This window comes from Acanthamoeba castellanii, assembly GCF_000313135.1.
Source record: "Acanthamoeba castellanii str. Neff unplaced genomic scaffold scf7180000084645, whole genome shotgun sequence".
Lineage (NCBI taxonomy): Eukaryota > Discosea > Longamoebia > Acanthamoebidae > Acanthamoeba > Acanthamoeba castellanii.
In genome coordinates, this window is record NW_004457313.1 from 45,049 (window position 1) to 71,553 (window position 26,505).

Sequence of the window (26,505 nt, forward strand, 5' to 3'; positions counted from 1 at the left end):
GCCAACCAACATTCAAAAAGCCCTCCACCAATCCCCAGCGGTTGCGACCGCCTTGCAGGTGGATGGTCACGGGCTCGAGGGCAAGACGAGCTGGCCGAGCGGGCCGGTGCTGGGGGCGCAATCGACGTTGGTCTGGTAGATGAGCTGGCCGCGGAGGAAGGTGCGCTTCACAGTGCCGCTCATCTTCTCGCCGTGGTAGGGGGTCTTCTTGTTCTGGATGAAGAGGGCGTCCTCCTCCACCACGAACTCCTCTTCGGGGCACCACACGACAAAGTCGGCATCCTTGCCCACCTCGATGCTCCCCTTCTTGGCGTCCAACTTGACCAACTCGGCTGAAGAAGAAGAAGAGGAATAAGCAATAAGTGCGACGGAGGAAGCGCACTGGGCGCAGTGGGAAGATGGGAAGGGCTTCGCGTACCGGTTTGGAGGCACATCCACTGAGCCAGCTGAGGCACGGTGAAGCCACGCTTCTTGGCCTGCGTCCATACGATACTGATGCCCAGCTGCAGAGACGAAATGCCTCCCCAAGCCTGGAAGTGGTGGGTGGCGGTGTTCAGATGTGGTCGTTCATCTTCAGCAATGGACCCCGAAACACATTGCAAATACCTTGAGGAAATCGCCATCTTCCAGCAGCTTCAGGTCAGTAGTACAGGGCGAGTGGTCGGAAATGACCTGCGTGATCACGCCGTCCTCCAGCGCTTGCCTACGAAGGGGGCAGAGAGTGAGATGTCAAGACAGGCTACACAGGGTTGGGGGGGGGGGTATCTAGTTTCTACAACGCTGCTGGTGCGTACCAGAGCTTGTCTCGGTTGTTCTTTTCGCGAATGGGCGGGCAGCACTTGAACAGGGTGTTGCCGTCGGGCACGTCCTCGGCAGAAAAGTACAAGTAGTGGTACGTCGTCTCGGCAGTAATGGGCAAGCCCTCCTCCTTGGCGGCGCGCAGCATCGCCACCGCGTCGGAAGAGGACAAATGCACAATATGGCACCTTGTGAAGCAGCGGTGGCGGCAGGGTCAGTTGGACGATGACCTGAATTCAATGACTGGGCCGGGGGGGGGAGGGCGAGCGTCAGTACCTCACGCGATATTCGCGGCACAGACGAATAACGAGCGCGATGGCTTCGTTTTCGGCTTCCTTCGGGCGCGAACGGAGGAAGGTTTCGTATTTGGAGCTGGAGCAAGAGTGCTCGCTCAGGCTTTTGTTGGCTTCGTCGATGGGGCCTCCGACTTCGGCGTGAAACATGAACACCACATCTCGGCCTGCGGGTAGAAATGGTGGTGGTGGTGGTGGTGGTGGTGGTGGGGAAGAGATGAATGAGGCGTAACACACGATGCACCGCCAACGACACTCAACTCCTAAAAGCAAGCGGGTGGCTGAGGGTGCGCGGAGGGTACCTTGATCTTGCAGCTTCTTGAGCTCGCTCATAGCGGCACGAATGTGCTCTTCCTCAACGTGCGGGAACTCATCGATTCCAGAATGAACCATGAAAGCCTTGAACCCCACGACTCCAGCGTGGACCATCGGGCTGATTTCTTGCGCGTTGTTGGGAACGATGCCGCCCAGCAAAGCTGCGTAGGTTCAGATGAGCGAAACGAAGAGAAAGGAAAGGGGAAGGCGCAGGTGGTGTACTCTACCTACGTCCACCCACAGCTTGTCTTTGGAGTGGTCCTGCTTGAGCTTTAGCGCGTCGAGGGTAGTCGTCACAGGGGAACTGTTTACACGCGGAGCCGGCGATGAGACGTGTGGAGCATGGCTCACCGACACCGCTTGCAGCGCCACGAGAAGGGGGGAAGCGAGAAGTACCAGTTGAGGGGCATGTCGACCAGCGTGGTGACGCCTCCTGCAGCGGCAGCCTGCGTGGCCGAGGGGAAGCCCTCCCAAGCCGTGCGGCCAGGGTCATTGATGTGCACATGGCTGTCCACAACGCCTGTGGTTGTCGTCAGTCCCGTTCGCCCGTAATTTTATTCAACCTGCAGATGCCTCACGTACCGGGCATGATGACCAAGTCGCCAAAATCGTGGAATACAGCGCCCTCTGGTGGCGCTGTGGCCGTACCGTCTTCAACTTTGACGATTACGCCATTTCTGCGGTTTGTTCAGAGAGAGATTAATTATGCGATGAGATTCTTTCTGCATCCGATGAGAAGATGCGCAACGGGCAAAGGAGTAAAGGTACTCAAAGTGAACGGTGGCGGGAACAAGGGTGTTCCCAATAACAACACGCTCGCTGCAGATGACTGTGTACTTCTGGTTATCCGCGTTGCTGTCCATGTTGTGTATGTTTAGTTTCGATGTGACTCTGCTCTTTTTACTTTATTTTTACTTCTGTATCCCACCATATCTGCGGATCAGCATTTTCTAAGAGATTTCCTGCGCATTTCTTGGTCAACCTTGGTCCAACGCTTTTGTCTTCGGCGAAGCCACGTCGCACGGCTGTTGTGAATTTTTGGCAATGCCGTACTCCACAAGCTCGAGAAGCGCCAGAATTTGAGTACTGCACCACCACCGCCCAAATAAAAGCTTGATTTTTTTTCTGTTTGCAAGCCAAACACCAGCCACGATGGACAGCACCACGACCAACGAGGCAGGGGCAGTGCCGGCCTGTGCCAGCAGCAGCTCGACGTCGGTGCTGGACGGGGAGCCGGAGATCGTGAGAGCTGCGCACGAGGGAGATGAGGAGCGTGCCCTCGAACTACTGCAGGAGGAAACTGTGGACCCGAACACGCGCACCTGCAAGGGAGCCTACCCGCTCCTGCACGTCGCCGCCCTCTCCGACCTCCCCCTCTTGGCCGCTCGTCTCCTTGAGCTGGGGGCTCTTCCAGATGCCCTCGACCGTGACGGTACCCAGCACCCGCCTTCAACCGTGCAGATACCTTCCTGCCAACGACTTGGGTGGCGGTTGCAGGTTATACGGCGCTGCACTATGCGGTCACATGGGAAGCCATAGACACGATCCAGACACTTATCAAGGTGCGTGCTCGCTTTGGTGACGCAGAATTGGGAAATGCCTCACTTACTTGGTTGGTTGTGAGCCAGGGCGGGGCGTCGGTGAACGCGCTTACGCGAGACAACATCTACTACCTCAACGGGAGCATTCCCATGGTCATGGTCGGAGGCCGCACGGCACTGCACCTCGCTGCCGAGAAGGTTCGCATTCAGATCTCAGCCGGCTATGGCGCCATCACTTTGCTGACAACCATCGGCACACGCCCACAGGGCTATGTGGAGTGTGTGCAACTGCTCATCGAGGGCGGAGTGGACCCCGAGCTGAAGGATTACAGCGGCCGCACAGCATACGACCTCGCGGTCAACAAGAAGCACTGGCACGTCGCTGGCCTGCTCAAACCCGATACTGTTGAGGTACACATCACTCTTCAGCCACGTCACACTTGCGGCCTAATTCAGCTTTCGCGGGTCCCCAAGCATGTGGCGCAAGTGCCACCCAACGACGTAGAGGACCGCAACGGGGTGAGGAACAGAATTGAGCTTGTGCGTAAACAAGAGAAGCGCGACTACAGGGCACACATCCGCGAGAACTATCGCCCGTTGCATTCAGATGTGTACACCCTGCACGAGGTACCCCCACCCTCCACCCCCACCTAACAATTTGATTGAATCGGTCAACTGCAGACAAATTGGAGTCATTGCGCTGTTATGTAATCATCAGAGCATGTTTGAGGACAGCTTCCTGCGTGCGATCAACGACGGCAGCGAAGCAGCGTTGCGCTCCCTACTCGAGGAAGTGCATCCCGGCATCTACTCGTTTCCCATGCTGAAGCTGTCCTTTTGCGAGTACGCCACAATCTGCCCACACCCCTGGCTCTCCTTGAAACGGCGCTAAGAGTGGTATGGAACCAGCCGTCTGCTTGAAGAGCTGGACCACCTGGAACAAAGCGGGCTGTCGCTGAAGCGACCCAACTCGATGAACGCATACGGTGCGCAACTCTCCTTCTTCAGCTTGGGGGCTCTTGCATTCACCCACCAGGTGGTATCGTTGCACTGTGAGCAGGAGTCATTCTGTCAGATGTGGGCTTTAAGGAGATGATGCACCAGCTCATGCGGCGCTACGTTTGCCCACTTGCAACCCTGCTGTACGCGGAACAGGGCGGAGATTCCCTCGATCGGCTTCACAGCTTCGTGGTACCGTGCATACCCCCACTACCACCCCACCCCACCACCACACAATTACAACACTCATTCATTGCGGTATTGGCAGGTCAAGTACAAGATCGGCGAGGACCTCGACCTGAAGGAGCACGTGGACGACTCCGAAGTCACGCTGAACGTGTCCCTGGGCAAATCCTTCGCAGGTACAGTGTATGGTCGTGCGTGTACAGAACAGGCCCGTCTAAGATCATCACCCTCACATACCCCCATTTTGCTCTAGGTGGCGACCTTGATTTCAACGGGGTGGCCAACACACCGACCTCGAAGAACGACCACTTCACCTGCGGCCATTCGCCGGGTGTGGCCGTGCTTCACCTGGGCAGCCACTGGCACTCGGCCCTCAAGATCAGCGAGTGCGTACTCCTCGCCTCCTCGTCCTGTGGCCTTGAATCCCCTACCACGCACATCGGACTTGTTCTCACTCACGACACTGTGCCCTCCGCTGGACAGAGGCGAACGGTGGAATCTCATCATGTGGTGCCGCAGCTCGCAGCGTAGAGGCAAGAAGACCGTCTCCACCCCCAAGTGTCTGGCCAAGGCGGACTCTTAGCTCTGTTTGTGTTCAGAAAGGTTGCACCTGCCCAATTGCGGGTGTGGTGGTTGCACAACCATCGGAGTGTGCTCCGTCGGTGGCGACGTGGCACTTCTGTTCGCGATTAAACAGATTGGAGCATTTGAATCGGATCTTTTTTTCTACTCTTCACGATGGCGGCGATCGTAAAAGACACTGTGGGGCGGTTCAGCAACGTCGTTTCGGACTATGTCAAGTGCGTATCTGTCGTTATTAATGCCATTTGCGTGTCGTGCTCACGCAAATCACCACTCGTGCAGGTACCGGCCGTCCTACCCGCCCGAGGTGTTCGAACTGTTGCGCAGCGAGGGGGTGACCACGGACCACCTCGTCGCGGACATCGGTGCGGGCACCGGCATCTTCACTCGCATGCTCGTCGACCAGGGCTTCCGCGTCGTCGCCGTCGAACCCAACGACGAGATGCGCAAGGGTACACTGCTCGCCTCCCCCTTTATGCTCTCGCACGCGTTCGGCTCAACTCTCTCTTGGCCGCAGCGGCCGAGGCATCGCTCGCGGCTGAATTGAGCAGCGGCCGACTGACCAGCCTTGGCGGCAAGTCCGAGGCGACGGGCCTGGCCGACCACGCGGTCGACGTCATCATCGCCGCCCAGGTACATGCAGTGCGCCGCTTTCACTGCAGCCTGCGCGACCCCCCTAATGGTGATGCGATGGTGGTGGCCGGCAGGCGTTCCACTGGTTCAGCCACGACGCCGCCAAGGTGGAATTCAAGCGCATCCTCAAGAAGAAGGAGGACAGCGGCGTCAAGAGCCAGGTGTTCCTCATCTGGAACAACTTTAGCTCCGACGCCGAGAGCGGTGCGTACGCCGGATGACCCGTTACGACCTGATTTTGAAGTGCTTGCGCTTACTTTTGGTGATGATGGTATGGGTCGTGTGAGTGTGTGGGACTGCCAGGCACGGAACTGATGCGAGGGTACGAGGACGCGCTGATCGAGTACTGCATCGACTACCTCAAGGTGGCGCACGGGTGGGTCTCTAAGAAGGGCAGCCCCGTGCTGCCCAAGTTCTTCGCCGAGGGCGAGCTCAAGAAGGCGGCCTACGTGGCCCAGAACAACCAGCGATTCGACCTGGAGGGCTTGAAGGGCCGCTGCCTGTCGTCGTCCTACGCGCCCAAGCCGGACCACCCCAACTACGAACCCCTCATGCGCCGGCTCGAGGCTCTCTTCGCCCAGTACAACGAAAACGGCCTTGTCGAGTTCCGCTACACCACCGAAGTCTTCTACGGCACCATCTGAACAAGAAGCAAATAAAAGGAAGACGTCTTGTTCTTGTTTGATAGCTGGCAAGGTTACCCCTACTGCTGGACGCCGCCGAGGGCCTTCTCGATGAGGGCCTCGTCGGCGTGGTAGGGCAGGGTCACCTTCAGGTTGGGCGTCAGCTCCATCGCGCGACGGATGGCGTGCTCCTGTTCGCACCCCGACGCCACAACGTTAGTAGGGCGCCAGGTGGAGAAGTGGTCGCGGGTGCAATGCACGTACGGCGTTGTCGTTGGTGCCCCAGGCGCGGCGGGCGATGCCGTTGTTGACATCCCAGAACAGCATGTTACGCGCCCGGCGCGACGCGTCATCAGAGCTGGAGCGGACCACAAGAGCAGAGAAAGGGCCACGCTGTGAGGATCAAGCCCGAGGAGAGGAGGGAGCGGAAGTGTTCAGTTGTGGCGGTAGGCCATACCCATCGAGGACGAGACCGAAGCCGCCGTTCATGACCTCACCCCAGCCCACGCCGCCACCGTTGTGGAGGGAGACCCACGTCGCGCCGCGCATGGCGTCGCCCACAAAGTTCTGTGCAGAACGCGTGAGAAGAGTTACGGCTGTGCCAACCCACCGATCGGGAATGCGTTTTTTTACCTGCACGGCCATGTCCGCGGTGAAGGTGGAGCCGTCGGTGATGTTGGAGGTCTCCCTGTACGGGCTGTCGGTACCGCTGTAGAGTAGTAATTAGGTGAACCGGGTCAGTGCCAACGAAGCGCCGAGCGAGAGACTTGAGTAATTTACCTGACGTCGTGGTGGTCACGGGAGATGACCACGGGCGCCTTGAGACGGCCATCCCTGACAGCCTGATTGATGGCCTCGGCAATGGCCGCCCTGCCGAAGGCGTCCACGTAGAGGATGCGAGCCTGAGAGCCAACCACCTTCACAGCACATCACCAGCGTACCCGCGAGCATGTGAGTCGCCAGGGAAAGCCTTCAGGCAGTTGCTGTAGGGGTCGCTGGTACCAGCTTGTGATCGGCAGCCTGGGTGATCCACAGGTAGTTGTCCTCGTACTGCTGCTTGGACTTCTCGGGAGACGAGTCGCGCAGCCCGGCCACGATCTCCGTAGCGATACGATCCGTGGTCGCCAAGTCCTCAGCCTCGCCCGACGTGCACACCCCTGCGGACCACAACGACTTATTAATAATTATCATTATTAGAGCGGGGGTGCGGGACAGCGTACAGCGGAACGGGCCGAAGCCGAGAGAGAAGATGTCGCCCATGATGTCCTGCACGTAGGAGGGGTACCGGAACGCCAGCCCATCGTCCGCCATGATGTCCGCACCCGCCCGGCTGGCCTCCAGCAAGCTGGCAGCGCGGCGCGTGAGTGAGGGTTAGTACCGGGTCCCGGGGACGTAGGTAGAAGGTGGGAGGGCAAGAAGCGTACAATGAGTTGCCGTAGTCCCAGAATCGCATGCCGCGGCTGGTCAGGTTGTTGACGGCCTTCACGTGCCTCCTCAAGCTCTCATGCACCATCTCCCTGCGTGCATGTGGCGGTTTCGGCGATCAATTGATGGTAATTCTAGCGAAGGCGCCTGTGGAGAGAGCGTACTTGAACTTGGCGGGATCCTTGAACATCATCTCGTTGGCCTCGTCGAACGAAAGGCCCGCCGGGTAGTAGCCTCCGCTGTAGGGATTGTGGAGGGACGTCTGGTCACTGCCCAGCTCCTGGAGTGTGCACAGAAAGCCGTCCACAATCAGCGTATGGCCACACGGCACACGGCACACGACGTACAACGCAACGCTACACACAACTCGAGAGAGGTGAGCGTACGACAAGCATCTCGTCCTCCTGCGCCAGCCGCTCCCACAAGTCGACCACGTTGCCCTGCAGAATGACGCCAACGTTGATTTAGTAACAGAAACGGGAGTTGGAGGCGCTGGTGGTGGACTTTGGCCCAACCTGGTAGGCCATGCTGAGGGTCTCCTTGGCCTGCTTGGCCTTCTTGATGCGCGCGATCACGTCGTCTAGGGAGGTGTAGACCTCCATCACCCACCCCTGTTCGTGTCGCTTCTTGGTGGCCGCGGCTGATGTACGGGGGGGGGTCGGCGGTATCAGTAACTCGAGGCAAGAGCCAGACACGCGGTGCGTGTGTGTGTGTGTGTGTGTGTGGTGTCGTACGAGAGATTTCGGCCACAACGCCGATGGCGCCGCAAATCACGGCAGCCTTGGGCTGCGCGCCGCTCATGCCGCCAAGTCCAGCCGTGACAAAGACCTGGTGGTGACGGTCATAGAGCAGAGCCATCATTGTCAGCACAAGGCCAGTAGTCAAGGCTTGTGCACCACAAACAGGAGCTCTGAGCTGAGCGCACCTTGCCGGCCAGGTCGGACGTGGAGAGGTACTTCCTGCCGGCGTTGAGGAGGGTGATGGTCGTGCCGTGCACAATGCCTTGCGGACCGATGTCTGCGAGCGTGGAAAGAACATGCGGCGAGCTCGTGAGACACGCCAAGGCGGAGAATGAAAGGATGCAGAAGAAGAACGAAAGAGGAAACGTACAGCAGTAGCTGCCGGCGGTCATTTGGCCGTACATGGTGACACCCTGTGCGTGCATCTTCTCGTAGAGGTCCTTGGAGGAGTAGTTGGGGATCACCATGCCGTTGGTGATCACCACGCGCGGCGAATCCTTGGTGCTGGGGAAGAGCCTGCTCACGACCACACCAGCGCGCGCGTGAGCACCATCATCGGGGATTGGCGAGTGACAGCTGCAGCGTACCCGAGCGGGTGGCCAGAGTACATGACCAGCGTCTGCTCGTCGGTCATCTCCGACAGGTACTTCATGACCAAGTGGTACTGACCCCTGCACGGCCACAACAGGCGTTGTGAGTCCCTTAGGCCAAGGCCCGCGCGGCTGACCATGCCACGAAAGCGGCGGCCGAGGCGAACCAGTGCTGGAACACGGCGCCATTGCCGCCGTAGGTGATGAGCTCGTGCGGGAACTGCGCCACCGCCGGGTCCAGGTTGTTCATGATCATCATCATAATGGCCGCAGCTTGTGTCACAATGAGAACACGCCATGTGAGTGTGAGTGCGCCTAGAACGAGGTTAGAGAAGTTGTCATGTAGTAGTGGTACCCTGCTGGCACTTGGCGGGGTAGTAGTCGATGGGGTAGGCCCGCATGGCGTAGGCGGTGGGGCGGAAGCGGTACATGTAGATGTGACCGAAGTCGGCCAGCTCCTGGGCGAACTCGGGGGCCAGGGAGGCGTGGAGCTCGGTCGGGAAGTAGCGGAGGGCGTTGGCGATGGCCCGCCTGCGTTCGGCCTCGCTCAGGTGGGGGGTGCGCACGGGGGCGTGGGGCACCGACTCGTCGCGGCCCTCCTCTCGCACACGCGACGCGGGCGCCCCCAGCGGGATGCCCTCCGCCAGCGCCTTCAGCGCATCCCTCGCGCTGCTCATCTCAAGATGCACCACCTTCTTCTCCGCAGGTGTCGCCACCGTGGTGCTTGTCGTCGTGCTGCCCTCCATATGAAATCTTGTGCCAATCGATCAAGTGTGCAAGAGAGGGGAGATGTGAGCGATCTGTAGGGAGATTACAATCTGCGCGTGCAACAACAACAGCCGATAGCGCAGGATGACGCATTGTCGACATGTGCGTCGTGGTGTCGACACTTCTCGAAGGGTATTCGCGACGTTTCTTCCTCTTCTCTTCTTCTTCTCTTCGTTGATGGGTCAATGTGCGCGGCCTGGCGTGGGCTGCCGATGGGCGGCTGGTGGCGAGCCTGAGCCCAAGCCCAGCGCCTTGAGGGTCTGCGCGAGCGACGACAGCTCGGCGTCGGACACGTGCTGTGCTGCTTCCTCCGTGTCGTCTTCCTCTCGCGGGGGCGGTGCTGGCGGATGGCGCTTCTCCTCATCTGCCTCGAGCACCTCCTCTGGCTCCTCCCTCGGGGGCGGTTCTGGTGGACGCTCCTCCCAGGTGGCCATCTGTCGCTGTGGCTGCTCTTCTTCGAGGGGATAGACGACCGCCTGTTGGTGTGGTGCGGTGGGACGCCGACCTCGAGAGTCTTCGAAGTCTGGCTCGGCGAAGAGGCGCTGACGCAGGGAGCGCACGTCCACGCGCTTGAAGTCATCCGGCCAGCCGCCGGACCGTGGGCGTGCGGCCGAAGAGTCCTGCTGGGCTGCTGCTGCCTGTTGCTCGAAGCGCTGCCGTAGCAATTGCACCTTTTGTTGTTACGGTCGCAAAGGTGATCAGCCCTCAACCAGAAACACTGCGTGAAGAAAGGAGGGAACCTACCCTGCTTTGGCCTGGCTCGGCGAGGGCAGGGAAGTCCTCTTCGGCGATCACGCGATGATGAGAACGGGGGTCGCAAAGAAGGGTGAGAGTGAAGCTGTGTGGTACAATACGTACTGGGTAGCTTTGGCCGGTTGGAGGAGCTCTCTGTGCTTGGTAAGCGTTCCATCTATGTGCGTGTGGGTGCTAGAATATTGTCTAAGAATCGAACACACCTGCTCGCCCTCCCCTCCCGGTGCTGCGCTGGACAGCGCGCGCCTTCCGCAGAAGGTCCGACCACTCCTGCAGATCCCGCCCAAAGCGGTGCGAGAATTCCCGACACCAGACCTGTTTGAAGGGGGGGAGGGCAATGGGGCGTGGTACCCACACGCGTGTCGTGTGATTACAGGACGAGGACACGTTAAGCCATTGTTGTGCGTTGTCGCATGGAGCGAGGTACAGCTACAGCTACAACCTGGCCTTGCCCTTCTTCTTCAGCTCCAGCTGCCCGATCGTGCGCAGGTGCACTTCATCCGGTCCATCTGTCAACCAACGCGTTGGTGAGAATCACTGCTAAGCAGTGGAACGCAGGACTGAGGAATGAGGGGACGTCATGGCATACCGGCTATGCGAAGGGTACGAATATTGGCCCAGGCCCGCGCCAGAATGAAGTCCTCGCTGACGCCTGTCCACGGCGGCGATGTAAGGAAAGGAAATTATGCTCAGGGCAGGCAGTGAAGGAGCAGGCCAGCATACCGGCAGCGCCGTGGGCCTGCACAGCGCGATCGATCACGCGGAGAGCCATGCTCGGGGCCACCACCTTGATCATCGCAATGTAGTCCCTGGCTGCCTTGTTGCCCACCGTGTCCATCCTAAACGCCAAGCACGGGTTAGCGCAAAGCTACAGACCGAGATGCGGAAGGCATATATGCTAGGGACGCACATGTGGGCGGCCTTGAGGGTCAACAGGCGGGACTGCTCGATTTCGGTGCGAGAGAGGGCGATGTCTTGCAGAATGGATCCCTGTTGCGCCAGCAGCTTACCGAAGGCAGTGCGCGAGGTGACTCTGGCCACCATCAGCTCCAAGCAGCGCTCCGCCATGCCTGCTCGGTGGAGAGTTCTTGACCCTTAGTAGGGGTGCTCATGCGTATGTCTCAGTGCGAACTAGGTACCGATCGTTCGCATGCAGTGGTGAATGCGGCCAGGGCCGAGCCGCCCCTGGGCGATTTCAAATCCGCGGCCCTCGCCCAGCAGGATGTTGCTAGCAGGCACGCGCACGTTCTGCCCACCACAAATACGAAGGTTAGAATGCGCGTCACACAGCTTTAGACATCCAGAGGCGACGCACCTCGTAGTGGATTTCCATGTGGCCGTGCGGGGCATCGTTGTAGCCGTACACCGGAAGGAAACGCTGAACCTTGACACCTGTTGGAGCGCTGTGAGGTGGCCACATCCAGGCACATCTGGCCCAAGGCCGTTGCGAAAGAGAGATCGTACCTGGAGTGTCCATAGGCACGACAATCATTGATTGCTGCTGGTGCGTGGGCGCCGAGGTGTCGGTCTTGCCCTACGGTAGGGACATGCGTGAGTACTCTCGCTGACTGGAGATTGGCGGGGACACCAAGCACCAAGCAAGCGGCACAGATACACATATATGTACCATCACAATCAAGAGCTTGCAGCGGGGATCGCCAGCGCCAGAAGTCCACCACTTCTTGCCGTTGATCACGTAGGAATCTCCGTCCCTCTTGATCAGCGTCGAGATGTTGGTGGCGTCCGATGAAGCCTGTAGTATAGAGGGGAGCGGGTTTGCAGTGTTTGTTACGTGTACACTGCGTTCAGAATGCGCAAGAGAGTCTCTTTCTTTTCGCATACCGTATCAGGCTCGGTCATAGCGAAGCCGCTGCGGATCTCACCATTCAGGAGCGGCACCAGCCATCTCTGTTTCTGCTCAGCCGAGCCATACCTCACCAGCACTTCCATGTTTCCCTGTTGGCACGTGCAAACCAAGTGGGTGAGCTGCATGAACGAACAACAAACCTCGCAAGGAGACAGGGCGTTGGGCCGGCACCGTGTCTGGCGCGCTGCAGTTGAAGACCTCGGGCGCGAAGAAGCTGCGCCCCATGATCTCGCACAGCGGGGCGTACTCGAGGTTGGTCAGGCCCGCACCGTACTGGGACTCTGGCAAGAACAGGTTCCACAACCCCTCGCTCTGCGCCCAGAATAAGATAGAAATAAATAAAAATACCAAATAAATAAATAAAATGTTGGTGGGAAGCGCTGGTGACCCACCTTGGCCTTTTGTTTGATGGCTTCGAGAGTGGGGCTGGGCGTCCATGGTAGGCGCGGCTGGTTCATCTCCTCGTGGATCTTGTGCTCGTTGGGGTACACGTGCGCCTCCATGAAGGCACGCACACGCTCCTGCAGCTGCTTGCTGCGCGCAGACACATCAAAAGCCGCCTGCGCTGGGGTTAATAAACAACGCCAATCAACCTGGACCAGGTGAGTCGGCGGTGGAGCACAGCATCTTGGCAGGTCGTACCATCGTTGGTAAATGTCTCTTGGCCAGCGAGAAGAAACCCTTGTGCCGCAAGGAACGCTCCCATTGGCGCACTGTTTCTTTGTCTTAAACAAAAAGAAAAGGTTAAAAAAACAAACCAATTCCTTCGAGGAAGCAGAGAGGCAAAAATGTGGATGGCAATTATTCAGACAAAATGGCGGCGGAGCAAGAACCGGTGCGCCCCCTCAAGCGACTCCGCTATGACGCTCTAGACAGCACGATGGGGGACGGCCACCGGAGGGACCCGGCGCACGCGCTTCAGCTTACGGCACTGCCCGACCTGGTCCTCGACCAAATAATCTCGTACCTTCCCCCCCCCGTTCTTTTTCTTTCGCTCCAATGCATGGACGCCTGTGCTCTAGGGCAGGTCGATCACGCCTGCCAGACGCTCGTGCTGCGTGACCACCGCCCGCTGCGGCTCGCACTGACCGTGCTCCTTCCACGTGTGCTGGGCGCTTCCGCCTGATCGCGTCACCTCGCCCTTTCATGGTACGTACGCAACGTTGCTGCTCTTCGTGGTGGTCCTATCCGTTTTTGGCTGTGTCGACTCATCGCCTGGTGTGGGTATGTGGCAGCGATGTATTGGGACTGGTTCAAAGCCGTCCAAAGCGCGACTTCGCCACCAGAGTGCCGCCTGTGGTTGCTGAGGATGAGGACGAGCTCGGGTGTGAAGAGGACGACGTCGACGACTGCGTTGAGCCTCTCGGCCCGGACGAAGTCGAGCTGCTGAAACGTGACGTGCTCACTCCTCCTTCCGGTGATGCTGCCATGGACCTTGAGCCCATCACCGGAGAAGACGGCGGTGTAGGGCATAGTAATGAAGAGGGTGAGGAAGAGTGAGGAAGATGGTGACGATGCTGGCGATGGCGATGGCGATGGCGATGGCGATGGCGATGGCGATGGCGATGGCGATGGCGATGGCGATGGCGATGGCGATGGCGATGGCGATGGCGATGGCGATGGCGATGGCGATGGCGATGGCGATGGCGATGGCGATGGCGATGGCGAAGGAGAGGACGTTGCTGATGAACGCGCCAACGACAAAGTCAAGCAAGAGCTCGAGCGTCAGCAGGCGTGGAGGCTGCGGATCGAAGCGCGCTTGCACCAACTTGCCATCCAGAAGCCCGCGTACTGGCGCAGAGCCGAAAGGACCCTCAGAATGTTCATCGGCTACGACAGCAAGGCGGAGGCGCACGAGGACCGGGGGATGGATATGATCGCCACCATCGTTTCGCTCGTCAAGAAGGTACGCCACATCCATATCACTGGAGGTAGTTGCGCTCACACGACTTTTTTTGTTTGGGGGCAACAGTGTGTGAGAGTGAAGGCTCACACCAGGTTCGTGGACGACGGTATTATAAACGTTGCCTGCCTTCTCGAACTCTGCGTTCCTGCGGAGCGTGACCGTCCCACCACTGGATGGACACTGCATGTGGTACGAGTACTGCATCCAGCAGGAAACTGAGAACTGGTCCTGCAATTGCGAGAATAGCTGCACAAGGGAGGCGAGGACTACTACGGAAGCGTCAAGCAATGGATTGATTGCGCAACAGACAAGGGCTGCATGCATCTCTACCAGTGGCGCTGCAAGGGTACCGCCCACTTGCGCGCTCGCGAAACTTGCGAGTGCATTTAATCTTATGTGGCTCTCTCTTTCTCTCTCTCTCTCTTCTCTTCTCTATATGCACCGAGTGCCTACAACAACAGATGAGTTAACATATCATAGCATTAACACACCGCTGTTGACCTAATTGTCGCATGCGCTGGGTGTCTCTGACTGGTCACCAGAGAAGTACGGGGCAAGCAACGCATCTCCCTTGTAATGGCAGTAACTGAACTCCGCCTCCGTGCAGCGTTGCGCGCTTTCTGCTGGATTGCGCTGGATGTCATGAGGTGTCTTCTCTTGAGCCCTCAGAGATGACATCGTACGTAGCTCATCCCTTACTTTGCAAGCGCTCGAAGGCTCTGACGGTTTCCTGGCACAACAACTTACGCATTTGTACAGCACTGCGATGGACGAGGACGAGTTTCCCTCGCTGGCAAAGGTCTGGGAGAGGCTTGAGGGCGAGGACAACCACTTCCTAGGTTCGATCGACCGTTGCTCGGCTGCTACGCTCAAAGGACTTCTGCGCGCAGGTACGCACACGCACACGTTTCTGTGGGCACATTTCGTTAACGTTTTGGAGGCAGTGCAAAGGATGCAGTTTCACTTGCAGAAGCCGTGCATTGTACGCGTAGGATCGGAATTAGACTTCGTTGCCTTTGCTGACATCCAGCGCGTACTTCCCCGCATCACTCTAGGCACTGGAACACGATGACCACCTCATGCTGTGCTTGATGAAACGCAGGCGACTCCTTACCACTCTCTGCAACAGCGACTGCGACAATGGTGGCCAGCAACAAGTACGACGGAGCATTATGCGCCTGGGGTAGTGCCCGCCTGAGCACTGAGACACCCTCAGGTAGGCGCCCTTCTTTGTGCGCCTCCTTTTTTTGTGCCTTACGGTATGTGTTCCGCTCGTAGAGAGCCTGCGCATTGACTGTAAGATGACTGTTATTATGCGCCGAGACGCGCACTCGGAAGTCGAGGTTTTTGTCGATCTGATGGCCCGAACCGATTCTCCGGCGGTCAGCGAACGGTAATGCTCCTCCTCCGCGCATGTGATGTGATTCCCAGGAGCTAATGCTGTTTCTTGGCCGTGTCGGCGTTCCAAGGTTTGGGCTGTGGTGTGGCGAGGACAACATGGTGGTGAAGTATAAAAGTGACGACCTCGACCTACCGGGGAGCATCGACCCTACATTCTTCGATGAACTCGCGCGCTTGGTCGGGATCCCGGCCGATCATGACAACCAGGAACCAGTGCGAACCGCACTGCCGGCAGACACCGAGCGGCGAGTGCGTATGGCCACGGTGCTGGCAGTGTGCATCCTGGGACCTGCCACGCGGTACGACGGTCTGCGTGGCACCGCCCAGGGGAACTTTTTCGTACACTCCCGCTCACATTGCTGCTTTTCGTGTGTGTGTGGGCGCCTCACTGGAATTGGTTGGTTGCTGCACCCTACGGTAGGACGGACACAAACCGACCGCGTGGTTCCACGACGACCCGGCGGAGGAGGTCTTCGCCCACTGCCTCAATGGCTGGTTGGACGACCAGACCTTCGGCTTCCCCGGAGAAGTGGATGAATGAGAAGAATAAAAATCCTTTTATTCCTCCGGATGTTAAAGGAAACAAAAGGAAAAAGAGAAGAAAAACAAAAAGCAAAAACACATGGACCAGAGGCAGGGGAAGAGATGCATGGCCAGCCTTCCGCCGGAGGTGATGGTGGAAGTGGCGATGCATCTGGGTCCCAGGGAGTGGCTTCGGCTGGCCCACGTCAACCGGGCCTTCCGCGCCCTCTTCTCACATCAGCCCCTCTGGCGTCGCCTGCACCACTCGCGCTTCCCTCCTGCCACAGATGTACCGCCTGCAAGCGCCACCGCCGCCGCTGCTGGGCCGGCTATTGCGGCGGTGGACTGGCGATGGCAGTGCTTGCGAGGGTGGGCAGCCGACAAGTGGCACAACGCTTCTCGGGGGCGGTGGCGGCAGCGACGGCTTGAAGGCCATCAAGGTGCACCAACCCCCCCCCTTTCTTTTTTAAATGTGTTGCCTAATGATGTGCCGGGCAGGGTCAGTGCGGGCTGTACAGCTTCTTCCGCGCTACGTCGTCAGTGGCGCACTCGATGGCCGCCTCAAAGTGTGGGAGCGGGGAACGGGCGAGTGCCGCTACACCTTTGCGAAACACAAAGCCGCCATCACGTGCCTCCGCTACGACCTGCGCACGCGCGCCATGGTCAGCGGCTCTCTCGACCGCACCCTCCAGTACATCGCCCTCCGACCACCGACTGTCACATCAGCTCTCCTTGTTGACCAGTTTTTCACTCAACAATGGCATCCCGCACGTGAGCAGATTGTACAATCTTGAGAGCGGCACCACAAATGCTCTACCGCACGCGGGCCAGGTCCTTACCCTGCAGCTTCGCGATGACACCCTCTACACGGGCGGCTCGCACGGCCTGGTCTTCGTTTACAGCGTCACAGAGGCGGCCGCTTCTATGAAGGCGCCCGCGGTCTCGATCCTCTCCGGCCACGATGGCGCCATAACAGCCCTCGCGACCGACGAGCCCGGCCACCTGCTGGCCAGCGGCGGCGCCGACGCGGTGGTCAAGCTGTGCGACCCGCGCGTTCCACGCTCCGTGTTGCCGGCCAAGCTGACCGGCCATTCTGCCGCCATCACTGCGGTCAGCGTCCGGGACACTGTGGCCGTGACCTCCTCCCGGGCGCCGAAAGGCGAGCTCCTCGTGTGGGACCTCCGCAAAGTGGTACGCCTAGTTCGCTTCAGCAAACGCTCGCTCGCCTGTGGTTGCACACACGCTCACGGCGAGCTATATGTGGGGCTGTTTGGGGGGAACAGGGAGAACGACACGACGGCCAGCCTGCTGCATTGCTGCGCAACCTGGCGAGCGCCAATGCGGTTCGTAGCTCGTGCTACGACGGCACCAAGCTCCTGGCGAGCACTGATGGCGACAACTGCGTGCGGTACGCAGCTTAAGAGGCGGTTGGTTCTGCCAGCTAATGTACACACGCGCAGGGTGTGGGACCCGCGCGACTGGACGTGCGGGGCCAAATGGCCGCACGCGGCGCCGCTGCTGTGCCTCGACAGCCCATCCACCAAGGCATTTGTGGCCGGCGGACAAGACTACAGCGTGTCGCTGTGGGAAAAGCAGCCCAAGGCGCGTTTTTTGCCCAGTTTCTAATCACCACCACACCACTTGGTTAACACACCTCGTCACTCGCACGTGCAGACTGACGATACATCGATGTACAGCCACAAACGGAAGCGCACAGAAGACCGGCCAAAGAGGCGAGGAGCGGAAGGTGAACATCAACGACGGCATGTAGGGAGGCAACAGTAGAGCGAGGTGGAGCAAAAAGGAGAATACGGCACGGTGGATTCCCGGGTGGTCGCCCACCCCAGTACTAACATCGCCTGGCGCAGCTTAACTTCGCTGTTCGGATGGGAAGCGGTGCTTTCTGCGCAGTATGGCCGTATCCATAAACTATGCCACTGCTCGTCACCGTCACCGTCACCGTCACCGTCACCGTCACCGTCACCGTCACCGTCACCGTCACCGTTGGCTGCTTCGGCCTTCTCTCCACCGACAATTGTGTTGGTGACCAGGGGCGAAACTAGGTGTGGGATGTGCATACTGGGAAACATTGCTTGGCTGTTCGGTCCTGCTTCGTGTGAATGCAGGGTCTGAAATCAAGTTGAGCAGTTTATTGGCGTGGCTGCATTGCCCGGTGGTTGGTTGGTCACAACTCACCAGCGCCATCAAGTTGTTCGTGGACTGTGTCGGAAAAGTTGACGGTGCTCTCCACCCACAGCGAGCGCCGCTTGTACCAGGCGAACGCCACACCGGCCGCAATCGCTACCACGACCACCGCCACAGCCACCGGGACGGCCACGGCCACGCCGATGATCAGGCCCGTGTTGTCGCTGCCGCCTCCTCCGCCATCGGAGCCCAGGAGCGCGCCCATGCCCACACTGGGGTCGTAGTGCACCCACGCTGTGAAGGCCGGCAGCTCCACCGCCACCTCGTACTCACCCGCCATCGTGCCGGTGATGTTGTGGCGGATGGTGGTCACCACGCCGTCCACGACGGCCAGGTCGAAGAGCACCACCGTCGCCACGATAGGCTGTGCAGGGTCGGAGTTGAGAGGCAGGAAGTAGGTGGTGAGTCCCGCGGCGGGGGTGTTGGCGCGACTGACGATGCGCGCGTTCGACGCAGGCGCAAGCCCGGCGCTGTTGAGGCGGTAGCGCACGGTGGTCGGCTGGGTGGTGCGCGAAGCCAGCGAGGAGGAGTTGGAAGTGAAGTTGAGTGACCACTTGACGGAGTTGGCTGGAATGGCAAAGTCGACGCCTGCGAAAGTGGAGTTGGTTTCTCGCTTGTAGAAGGCAAAGGACTGGTGCAGTTGGGTGCCGTCGTCGAGGCGGACCGAGTAGATGTAGGTACTGGGCGCTGCTTCTCCTTGATCGGGGACAATCTCGCGGGTCATGTTCTCTGTGGATTGCACCACAAGTTAGCCGTGCCAGACCTGTGGGCCATTTAACAATAGCACGTACCAGAGAGGTCGGCTGCAAGGAGCGTGGTGTTGCCCAGATGCAGGCTGCTTAGTCGCGACTGCACTGATGATGCCAAGTGCTGTGACCGATCATTGTTCCCTGTTGCAATGGTAAGCGACGAAGTTGCTACTGTGTGAGGCCTGCTCGCAGGAGCGCGGTACCGAAAGTGCCCGAAAGCTGGAATGCGGCCTGCTTCTGCTCGAACTCGGCCGTGGCGTTGGTCAAGGCCGCCAGCTGAGGAAAGCTTGAGGGCGCGACTGAGGCAGAGGCCGACGGTGAATACGAAACGTACGCAGTCCGCGAAGGCGAAGCCGATGGCGTCACCGATGCCGATGGCGACCTCGTCGGTACTGACGAGGCGCTTGGCGACCTGGGCGGTGACACGGCAGACGACGGCGGAGGAGAGGGCGGAGGAGAAGCAGGAGGGGAGGGCGGAGGGGAGGGCGGAGGGGAGGGCGGAGGAGAAGGCAGGAGGGGAGGGCGGAGGGGAGGGCGGAGGAGAAGCAGGAGGGGAGGGCGGAGGAGAGGGCGGAGGAGAGGGCGAAGGGGAGGACGGAGGGGAGGGAGGAGAAGCTGGAGAGGAGGGTGCAGGCGAGACTCCGGCGAGGTTGGTGCCGCAGCCCCTGATCACGACCCTCGGTACGAGATCACTCAGAGAGTAGCTGTCGGCGAAGCTCAGCGAGTGGAAGTAGTCCACACCGCCCCAGGCCGACCAGGTCCAGCCCGCCATCACGCCGCCCGGCTGGACCGCGGTGAAGACCAGCCAGTAGACGCCGGGGTTCAGGTTGGTGTTGCCCATGTCGATCTGGTACTCGGTGGCGCTCACCGCCCGGCCGTTGGTGGAGGAGTAGAAGGGCGTCCCCGACGGCTTGCCGTTAGCGTCATCGTGGAGCGAGGCCACACCCGGCACAGCGGACTCTGATGACGAGAGAGAGCGAAACGAAAATGCACTCGGAGTTGGGTAGGAACAAAGAAATACAACTAATCTAGAACTACTCGAGGGCTGACGTACGGTCGTTGTCGATGACAAAGACGTGGATGAAGCTGATGGTCAGTGAATCGAGGGCCTTGATCATGATGGGCAGGCTGGGGACTGAAACGCCAGGCTGCGACGCGGACATTGCGGTGGAGTCCAAGAGGTTGCCCGAAGTGCAGGCGGCCGAATCGCCGGGCAGCGGGGCCAAGAAGAGCGCGAAGAGGAGGCAACACAAGTACTCCCGGGCCGCTAGCATTCTTCCTTCTTCCTTCTGTCGCTCACTACTATCGTATGTGGGCCTTGCACTTTACATTATGCCACCCAACTGCGTGCCGGTTGGTCCACACTCGCACGTTCCGGTTGGGCAACCCGCTGTAGCGGCGGCTTTGTCGGGCTTTGCGATCAGAATGGTGGAACCCAAATTCTGGTCCTTCTTCTTCTTCTGCTTCTTCTTCTTCTTCTTCGGACATGAAGAGCAATGCTCAAGCCTGGAGGGTGATCTGATCACCCTTCTTGTACAACGTGACCGCGGGGCAGACCTCGTCCGCGATGTTCTTGTGGCACACGCCCAGATTTTCGTCGTTGACCGAGTAGGCCACCGTCTTGAGGTCCATGTTCACCGTCATCTGCACCACATCGCCCGTCTTGAAACTCGGACCTGCACGCCCGACCATTCACTGCGTCAGACACGTGAAGGCGACAGTACACACGACACACGCGTAGTCGTACCGAAGGCCGAGTTCTTGCTGGCGTGGGCGCGGCCCCAGCCCGTGTAGGAGCCGAAGCCCCAGCTGTCGTGGTAGTGGCCCACGTAGCCGTTCGAGGTATCGGTGTAGCCCTCCCACGACCGCGCGGCGACGCCGATGAAGAGCCAGTTCGAGGCGTTCTTGTCGATCTTGAAGGTGTAGACGTGGGTGCCCGACGAGAGCCACGAGTCGAGGGCCACCGACTGCCACGACTGCGTCGTGCCCTTGCCCGCGCCCGTGTGCCGCACCGTCTTGCCGCCTTCAAGCACCTCGATGCCGGGCGACATGAGCGCGCTGCTCCACACCCCGCCGGCGACGCCTCGGCCCTTGCCGCGGCCCGCACGCCGGGCGGTCGGCGGTGCGCCGCCGGTCTGTTGGTAGAGCTTCTGGCGGTAGGCCTCGTGGACCAGCGCGTGCACGAACGCCAACTCCTTCAGCTCCGGGTTGAGGTCCACCTCCTCCACCAGGAACCGGTTCGGGAGCAGCTCGAACCTGCGCGTGGAGAAGAGACCAACAAAACCAAGGAATTCGAAACGTAAACACGGCCCAGTCAACACCAATACATGATGGCGAGCGGGTGGCTGTGGTGGGTGGGTGAGGCCGGACCTGACGAGGGGCAGGAGGGCCTTGAGGGTGTCGTCCTTGGTGACGGGGTTGGTCTGGGCGTATTTGATGACGGCCTTGAAGACGTCCTCCTCGTTGGACACCCGGATGTCGTCTCGCAGCAGCAGTTCGCTCCACGTGCTCACGGGCAGGCTGTTGAGGCTGTCGTCCCGCAGGCAGTCCTCAAATCGATCGGCTGCGCCACACAACAACAACAACAACAACAACAACAACAACAACAACACGTGAGTGCCACCTTAGGGGTCAAGCAGGCAACGCAGTGACATGTCCGACTTACCCAGGTGGGCCGCGCATCGTTTCTCGAGGTGCTTGGACTCGTACTTCCGGGCGAGCTCCAGTAGGTGGCCGATGTCTTTCTTCTGCTCGGCGACGAAGATGAACTCGCTCGTCTTGTCTTTGAGGCTCTGCACCTGCAGCTGATTGGAGAGCTCCTACACACCCGAAACAACAAAGAACGAAAGAGAGAGAGAGAGAGAAAGAACGAAGGTTGAGAGCAAGCAGTAAGCCGCGGGAAGCAGAAGTGGTGCGCACCAGCAGAGGAATGGCGATTTCCTTGGAGAGCTCGGTGCAGCCGGTGTAGATGAAGCGCAGCACTTGCTTGAAGACGGGGACGCTGAGCTCCTGGTGGGGCAGCTGCAGCTCCACCTCCCGCTTGTCGGCGTTGGCCAGGAGGTAGTCCCGCAACACCGGGCTCCACGCGCTCAGGATCACGCGGTGCGCCGGCACCTTCTCGCCGTGGACGACGAGCGTCACGTCGCTGAAGGCGTGCGCGTGCGGATCCGACTCGTCGAGCAGCACCGCGAACGTGCGCTGCAGCTGCTCGCCGTAGGCCTGCGCGTCGAACTCGAGCCCCACGTTCTTCGCTCCCGTGTCCTCTGCGTCCTTCTTCGGCGCCGCTCCCGCTCCGCCACTCTGCACCGCCGCCGCCTGGCCAGGACCACAATGATAATAAAAAGAGATTAAAAATTGAATATTAATATAATTCCAGCACGACGTTCGGGGGGGGGTGACGTACTCCACCAGAGTCGAAGAACAGAACTGTCGCTTTCTGTGTTTGTGATGGAGGCCGAGTGAGCAGCAGCCCAGAAGGGAAGAAAAAGAAAAAAAGAAAAGGGGGAGACCTCGAGGTCATAGCCGTTGGCTTCGAGGTAGTACTTGGCAGTGTCCTCATCTGCGCCGGTCACGGCCACGAACTGGGAGATTGCGTTGTTGCCCCGTGCCTGCATGGTTTTTGTGCTGCGTTTTGGGAAGATGCCGGCACTCGCGTCTTCCTCCTCTTCCTCTGCGCCCACGTTACCCAACCTTCTTCGCTTCAGTTTCTGGCAGATCTCTCTTTTCCCTCGCGTTTATTTGCTTCACTAAAAAAACGGAATTTCATCTTTCCCAGCTTTTTGTGTTGTTCTCTTTCCTGGAAAAAATTGACTTTTAATTTTGGAGTCATTCCCTTTTAATTTGTCCAGACTTCATTTTTACTGGTGGAGGCTGCACACGACACACCAACGGGGACAGCAGGCACCGGGCAACGAACCAAAAGACGAAGAACGACAAATCAAGGTACTCGAGATTTGTAACAAAAGTTGTGTGGGCGCACCACCATGGCGGAGCACGGAGACCTGGCCAGGAGGGTCGCTGAGAGGACCCGCCTCGCGCACCTGAACGAGTTGGCCCACGAGATGAGCCGCACCGTGCGCCACACCCTCGAATGCGTGGGCCGCCTGCTCTCCACCACCACCGACACCGAACCCAGCGCGCTCCTGGTCTCCTCTCTCCGCCGGCTGTCCGATTGCCTCGAACGCGTGTTCGACTCCTTTGCCAACACCACCACACCACAGCACGACAGCCACCTTAACTGCGCCGAGCGACAGCAGCAGCGGGCGCTGAGCGAGGGCCTGCTGCGCCGCATGAAGGAGCTGATCCTGCAGGGCGCGGGCATCATCCAGGCAGCCCAGCAGCAGCAGCCTGTGGCCGAAGCTGAGGCGCTGGAGCGGGGGTTCAAGGGCGTGGTGCAGCGCTTCGTGGTCGACCTCCGGGAGATCATCAGGCTGCAGCACGTCATCGCCGAGCCGGCTGACGACCAGCAGCACGGCGGCCCCTTCGCCGACGGCAACCACAGCGGACCCTCGGCCCTGCCCTCACGCACCACCACCGACGTGGCCGCCGACGTCCGCAGCGTGACGTTATCGGTCAGCCACGGCGCTTCGCCTACGGGCCGGCCGCCGGTGCCGTCTCATCAGCCGGGCAGCGCCCTGGAGGAGAAGAACGTTTGGCTGCGCGCGGGCACGCCTACGGATGGAGAGACGGGCGAGCCGAAGACGCACCTGACCCACGCGCTGGCGGCCAGGCGGCTGATGAGCCTGGGCCGGCGGGCCTCCCACGAGGCGGGACTCGGCGGTGGCAGCACCAGCACCACCGCGGATGCGGCGGGCGACGTAGGCGACGAGGGAGCCGGGTCACCGTTGACGGTGCACCCCTATCGCAGGTCGCGCATCGTGTACGGCTTCAAGGTGAAGGAGGGCGCCATGAAGCTCAAGGTCGAACTGCAGACCGAAGAAGCAGAAGGTGAAGGTGAGGAGGGAAGGCCGTGGGAAGGAGGAGGCGACGAGGTACCACAACCACGCGAGGCAGGCAGGTGGAGCAGCGGCGGCGGAGACGGCGGAGGACCGAAGGAGGAGCTCAGCGACGAACAGTTCGTGAGCATGATGCTCAACTTCTTCGGCGAGATGGAGCGGCGCAAGGCCGCCCTCGCCAACACGCCGCCCGCCGCCAGACGCAACCCACACCCACCACCCGACGCCCCGAGAACGCCACCAGCCGCCGCGCAGCAGGAACCTGAAGGCGGCGGTGGTGCGCCAGCGGCGGAGCACCACGCCTCGACGCCCAGCGACCAGCGGGAGCCCAACGAAGAGGGCAAGGCGAGGAAGATTCCGCATTTGCCTCCGCCCGCCCAGCAGCAGCACGAAGGCGGCGACGGCGACGGTGGCAGCGGCACCTCGCCCACTCGCCAGCAGCAGCTGCAGCAGCTGAAGAAGAAGGCGGTGGCGGAGAACGAGGGAGGAGGGAGCCGACAAGGATCGAGAGCGAAGGAGGGCAGATGGTACAAGTGTATTCTCAGCTGATGATGGCTGGTGATCGAAGCGAGGTTTTCCAGCACCTGGGGTGTGTGTGTGTGTGGTGTTTGTGTGATCAAGCGACTGTGACCGTTGGGGGCGAAGAGTTGAGCGCGCTAGAGTTGGGCCTTGAGCTTTGGGTGTCGGTCGGTGCTGCGTGGTGGAGGTCCACTCCCGGGCTTGGTGCCCGGCCTGCCGCGGTGGTGTTCAGGCTTGGTGGTGGAGAAGAGTCGGCTGCGGAGCTTGACGAGCATGTCCTCGGTGTCCCAGCCGACGGTCTTGGAGAGGAACTTGGAGAGCTTGTTGGGGTAGTAGACCCGGTTGAGGAGGAACTGGTAGTTGTCGGGGGCCATCGACACGGGCCGCCCGACCAGGGTGCCGTTGGCCCGCAGGCTGGCGCTGTTGCGCGAGGCCACGTCGCGGAAGGTGTCGAACACCTGGCCGAAGTGGTCGGTCTCAGCCATGGCCGGGCGGTAGAAGGAGCCCAGGTGCTCCTTGAGCAGCCGCACGCGCGTGCCCTTGGCCAAGGCCGGGTGGGCGACGGTGACCGACAGCTCCGACGAGTAGAAGAAGCTCATGTTGTCCATGTTGGTGGTCCCCGTCAGTATGCACTCGTCGTCTACGATGGCCAGCTTGGCGTGCACGTAGATCGGTTTTACTGCGTCGTCGCGATCACATCAGAAACCTTAGGTCAGTACTGAGGGACAATCAATAACGATGACAGCTCACGGCTAGCGGCGGCGGCGGCGTACTTCGTTCGGTTCGGTCGTCTTGTCGAACCAAACCGTAGAGGCCCACGCGATCTGGCGCAACCCGGTGGATGAGGTGGAGGTGCTCAACGACTGCACAAATCAGTAGTGAAGCGTCAGTCTGAGGGGCTCCGCACGCACGCACGCACAGCGAGAGAGAGAGAGAGAGGTTGCGTACTCTGGTCCTGTGACCAATCAATCCACTCACCGACGATGCCCCGCGGAAGATCCGTCTTCACCGGCGCCACAATGATAACCAGCAGTGACGGGTTGTTGCGCAGAGCCTGGACATCCGATTCGTGTGCACAAATAGTGCGCGCATGATAAGTTGTCATTCTCGTTATGGCCTGTGGGGCATAGGAGATGTGTGGCCACAGGCAGCAACGTACCTGGCACATGTAGTAGGTGAGGGCAAAGTTCTGGAACGGGTACTGGTGCTCAAAGTAGATGAACTTCTTGGCGCCCGTGATCATCTTGCTGTACTCGTCAAACAAGAAATGTCTGCGCGCAGAGACAAGCAAGCACGCCTGGAGGTGAGCACTTCACAAGTCGCCAACACGCGGAGGAAGTGGATGACGGTCGGCGTACCCTTCAAACACGCCGTTCCATATTCGCGTGAGACGAATGGGGCAGCTGCCATAGCGCATGGAGTAGCTGGCCTGCGGCCTATGCTTGCAGGCCTTTCTCTGGAAGAATAGATGGCTTGAGTCTTTGAGTTGAGCAGCGCAACGTTGGCTTCTTCGGCGGGGGAGGGGGGTCGGTACCGTATGCGGAATGTAGTGGGTGAGGTTTCGTGTTTTGGAGGGATCGTGGGTGAAGGCGTAACTCCACCGCTGGGCAAAATGCAGCTGGAAGTGCTGGGCTGCCGGACCCTTGATCATCAACTGTTGAATTGAATGCCACGTCGGCGTAGTGTTGTGTGATGATGAGCCCTTCGAGGTGTCAGCGTGTTGATGATAGTGGTGGGTACCTGTATATCGTGCCACAGAATGCGAATGCGGCGCAACAGCGGCTGGACCTCGTGGCCGTAGATCATTTGGTCCTCGGTGGAGGGTGTCATCGGGTTGAGGTCCTCCCAGTAGGGTCGGGGAAGTTGGTGCAGCGGCTGATCATACCTTCCCCTCGCAATGTCGAATCCCTGGTTGTGTGTGTGTGTGTGTTGTGTGGCGTGTTGTGTGGCGTGTCAAAGAATGTCAAGAACGGGTGGTGGACGCCCAGCGAGGGACATGCGCGCGTACCCCGGTGAATGCCACGGTGTGCGGCGGGCACTCAGCGTCGATAAGGACCAACTTCTCGTGGTGGGCCGAATAGATTCCCTTGGGGTTGCCCGCGATAATGACCACTACGTTCGCGTCGGTCTCGTTG

General features: G+C 59.9%; 13 protein-coding genes across 13 annotated transcripts in view; 6 read left to right on the top strand and 7 right to left on the bottom strand.

Annotated features, from left to right (window-relative positions):
• Nucleotides 1-66: 66 nt before the first annotated feature.
• On the bottom strand, nucleotides 67-2,269 carry ACA1_091040 (allantoinase; the record flags this gene model as incomplete). The annotated part of the gene is made up of 10 exons (XM_004334569.1): nucleotides 67-332; nucleotides 419-530; nucleotides 607-703; nucleotides 795-986; nucleotides 1,075-1,258; nucleotides 1,394-1,567; nucleotides 1,634-1,710; nucleotides 1,803-1,926; nucleotides 1,989-2,083; nucleotides 2,175-2,269. The coding sequence occupies 10 exons, from the start codon at nucleotides 2,267-2,269 to the stop codon at nucleotides 67-69; spliced, it is 1,416 nt and encodes a 471-aa protein (XP_004334617.1).
• A 289-nt stretch (nucleotides 2,270-2,558) lies between these two features.
• ACA1_091050 (ankyrin repeat-containing protein) lies at nucleotides 2,559-4,715 on the top strand (the record flags this gene model as incomplete). Its single annotated transcript, XM_004334570.1, has 11 exons — nucleotides 2,559-2,838; nucleotides 2,904-2,968; nucleotides 3,035-3,145; nucleotides 3,215-3,358; nucleotides 3,404-3,574; nucleotides 3,666-3,790; nucleotides 3,857-3,933; nucleotides 4,008-4,138; nucleotides 4,215-4,308; nucleotides 4,386-4,522; nucleotides 4,659-4,715. The coding sequence occupies 11 exons, from the start codon at nucleotides 2,559-2,561 to the stop codon at nucleotides 4,713-4,715; spliced, it is 1,392 nt and encodes a 463-aa protein (XP_004334618.1).
• Nucleotides 4,716-4,870: 155 nt separating this feature from the next.
• On the top strand, nucleotides 4,871-5,991 carry ACA1_091060 (methyltransferase type 11, putative; the record flags this gene model as incomplete). Its single annotated transcript, XM_004334571.1, has 5 exons — nucleotides 4,871-4,932; nucleotides 4,997-5,166; nucleotides 5,232-5,347; nucleotides 5,422-5,551; nucleotides 5,651-5,991. 5 exons carry the CDS (start codon nucleotides 4,871-4,873, stop codon nucleotides 5,989-5,991), a joined length of 819 nt encoding a protein of 272 aa, XP_004334619.1.
• A 59-nt stretch (nucleotides 5,992-6,050) lies between these two features.
• On the bottom strand, nucleotides 6,051-9,402 carry ACA1_091070 (urocanate hydratase; the record flags this gene model as incomplete). Its single annotated transcript, XM_004334572.1, has 17 exons — nucleotides 6,051-6,161; nucleotides 6,235-6,328; nucleotides 6,428-6,537; nucleotides 6,604-6,679; nucleotides 6,751-6,872; nucleotides 6,973-7,127; nucleotides 7,191-7,315; nucleotides 7,395-7,487; nucleotides 7,560-7,675; nucleotides 7,782-7,835; nucleotides 7,911-8,035; nucleotides 8,130-8,223; nucleotides 8,321-8,412; nucleotides 8,506-8,651; nucleotides 8,723-8,806; nucleotides 8,893-8,998; nucleotides 9,081-9,402. The coding sequence occupies 17 exons, from the start codon at nucleotides 9,400-9,402 to the stop codon at nucleotides 6,051-6,053; spliced, it is 2,025 nt and encodes a 674-aa protein (XP_004334620.1).
• Nucleotides 9,403-9,675: 273 nt separating this feature from the next.
• On the bottom strand, nucleotides 9,676-10,403 carry ACA1_091080 (uncharacterized protein; the record flags this gene model as incomplete). The annotated part of the gene is made up of 3 exons (XM_004334573.1): nucleotides 9,676-10,164; nucleotides 10,238-10,275; nucleotides 10,352-10,403. 3 exons carry the CDS (start codon nucleotides 10,401-10,403, stop codon nucleotides 9,676-9,678), a joined length of 579 nt encoding a protein of 192 aa, XP_004334621.1.
• Nucleotides 10,404-10,681: 278 nt separating this feature from the next.
• Nucleotides 10,682-12,616, bottom strand: ACA1_091090 (acylCoA dehydrogenase family protein; the record flags this gene model as incomplete). Its single annotated transcript, XM_004334574.1, has 11 exons — nucleotides 10,682-10,755; nucleotides 10,836-10,898; nucleotides 10,970-11,085; nucleotides 11,157-11,316; nucleotides 11,386-11,494; nucleotides 11,562-11,638; nucleotides 11,711-11,780; nucleotides 11,874-11,999; nucleotides 12,089-12,202; nucleotides 12,285-12,425; nucleotides 12,506-12,616. The coding sequence occupies 11 exons, from the start codon at nucleotides 12,614-12,616 to the stop codon at nucleotides 10,682-10,684; spliced, it is 1,161 nt and encodes a 386-aa protein (XP_004334622.1).
• A 311-nt stretch (nucleotides 12,617-12,927) lies between these two features.
• Nucleotides 12,928-13,503, top strand: ACA1_091100 (uncharacterized protein; the record flags this gene model as incomplete). The annotated part of the gene is made up of 3 exons (XM_004334575.1): nucleotides 12,928-13,056; nucleotides 13,141-13,216; nucleotides 13,349-13,503. The coding sequence occupies 3 exons, from the start codon at nucleotides 12,928-12,930 to the stop codon at nucleotides 13,501-13,503; spliced, it is 360 nt and encodes a 119-aa protein (XP_004334623.1).
• An 87-nt stretch (nucleotides 13,504-13,590) lies between these two features.
• On the top strand, nucleotides 13,591-15,961 carry ACA1_091110 (uncharacterized protein; the record flags this gene model as incomplete). Its single annotated transcript, XM_004334576.1, has 8 exons — nucleotides 13,591-14,019; nucleotides 14,266-14,365; nucleotides 14,627-14,666; nucleotides 14,779-14,909; nucleotides 15,149-15,235; nucleotides 15,298-15,412; nucleotides 15,489-15,759; nucleotides 15,842-15,961. The coding sequence occupies 8 exons, from the start codon at nucleotides 13,591-13,593 to the stop codon at nucleotides 15,959-15,961; spliced, it is 1,293 nt and encodes a 430-aa protein (XP_004334624.1).
• Nucleotides 15,962-16,042: 81 nt separating this feature from the next.
• ACA1_091120 (Fbox domain containing protein) lies at nucleotides 16,043-17,713 on the top strand (the record flags this gene model as incomplete). Its single annotated transcript, XM_004334577.1, has 7 exons — nucleotides 16,043-16,231; nucleotides 16,320-16,382; nucleotides 16,461-16,633; nucleotides 16,686-17,133; nucleotides 17,226-17,350; nucleotides 17,403-17,548; nucleotides 17,640-17,713. 7 exons carry the CDS (start codon nucleotides 16,043-16,045, stop codon nucleotides 17,711-17,713), a joined length of 1,218 nt encoding a protein of 405 aa, XP_004334625.1.
• Nucleotides 17,714-18,127: 414 nt separating this feature from the next.
• ACA1_091130 (uncharacterized protein) lies at nucleotides 18,128-20,170 on the bottom strand (the record flags this gene model as incomplete). Its single annotated transcript, XM_004334578.1, has 6 exons — nucleotides 18,128-18,876; nucleotides 18,939-19,037; nucleotides 19,100-19,172; nucleotides 19,231-19,308; nucleotides 19,636-19,856; nucleotides 19,951-20,170. 6 exons carry the CDS (start codon nucleotides 20,168-20,170, stop codon nucleotides 18,128-18,130), a joined length of 1,440 nt encoding a protein of 479 aa, XP_004334626.1.
• A 226-nt stretch (nucleotides 20,171-20,396) lies between these two features.
• ACA1_091140 (BTB/POZ domain containing protein) lies at nucleotides 20,397-22,510 on the bottom strand (the record flags this gene model as incomplete). The annotated part of the gene is made up of 6 exons (XM_004334579.1): nucleotides 20,397-20,572; nucleotides 20,644-21,152; nucleotides 21,267-21,459; nucleotides 21,562-21,715; nucleotides 21,816-22,211; nucleotides 22,406-22,510. 6 exons carry the CDS (start codon nucleotides 22,508-22,510, stop codon nucleotides 20,397-20,399), a joined length of 1,533 nt encoding a protein of 510 aa, XP_004334627.1.
• A 369-nt stretch (nucleotides 22,511-22,879) lies between these two features.
• ACA1_091150 (uncharacterized protein) lies at nucleotides 22,880-24,400 on the top strand (the record flags this gene model as incomplete). Its single annotated transcript, XM_004334580.1, has 1 exon — nucleotides 22,880-24,400. One exon carries the CDS (start codon nucleotides 22,880-22,882, stop codon nucleotides 24,398-24,400), a length of 1,521 nt encoding a protein of 506 aa, XP_004334628.1.
• A 107-nt stretch (nucleotides 24,401-24,507) lies between these two features.
• The window catches only part of ACA1_091160 (phospholipase D, putative), a gene marked incomplete at both ends in the record, with an annotated part of 4,453 nt that continues 2,455 nt past the window's right edge, over nucleotides 24,508-26,505 (bottom strand). The window contains 8 exons of the mRNA XM_004334581.1: nucleotides 24,508-25,049; nucleotides 25,144-25,233; nucleotides 25,319-25,424; nucleotides 25,530-25,641; nucleotides 25,729-25,826; nucleotides 25,905-26,024; nucleotides 26,111-26,278; nucleotides 26,379-26,456. Coding sequence (XP_004334629.1) covers nucleotides 24,508-25,049; nucleotides 25,144-25,233; nucleotides 25,319-25,424; nucleotides 25,530-25,641; nucleotides 25,729-25,826; nucleotides 25,905-26,024; nucleotides 26,111-26,278; nucleotides 26,379-26,456 — 1,314 coding nt within the window. The remainder of the gene's footprint in view (nucleotides 25,050-25,143; nucleotides 25,234-25,318; nucleotides 25,425-25,529; nucleotides 25,642-25,728; nucleotides 25,827-25,904; nucleotides 26,025-26,110; nucleotides 26,279-26,378; nucleotides 26,457-26,505) is intronic.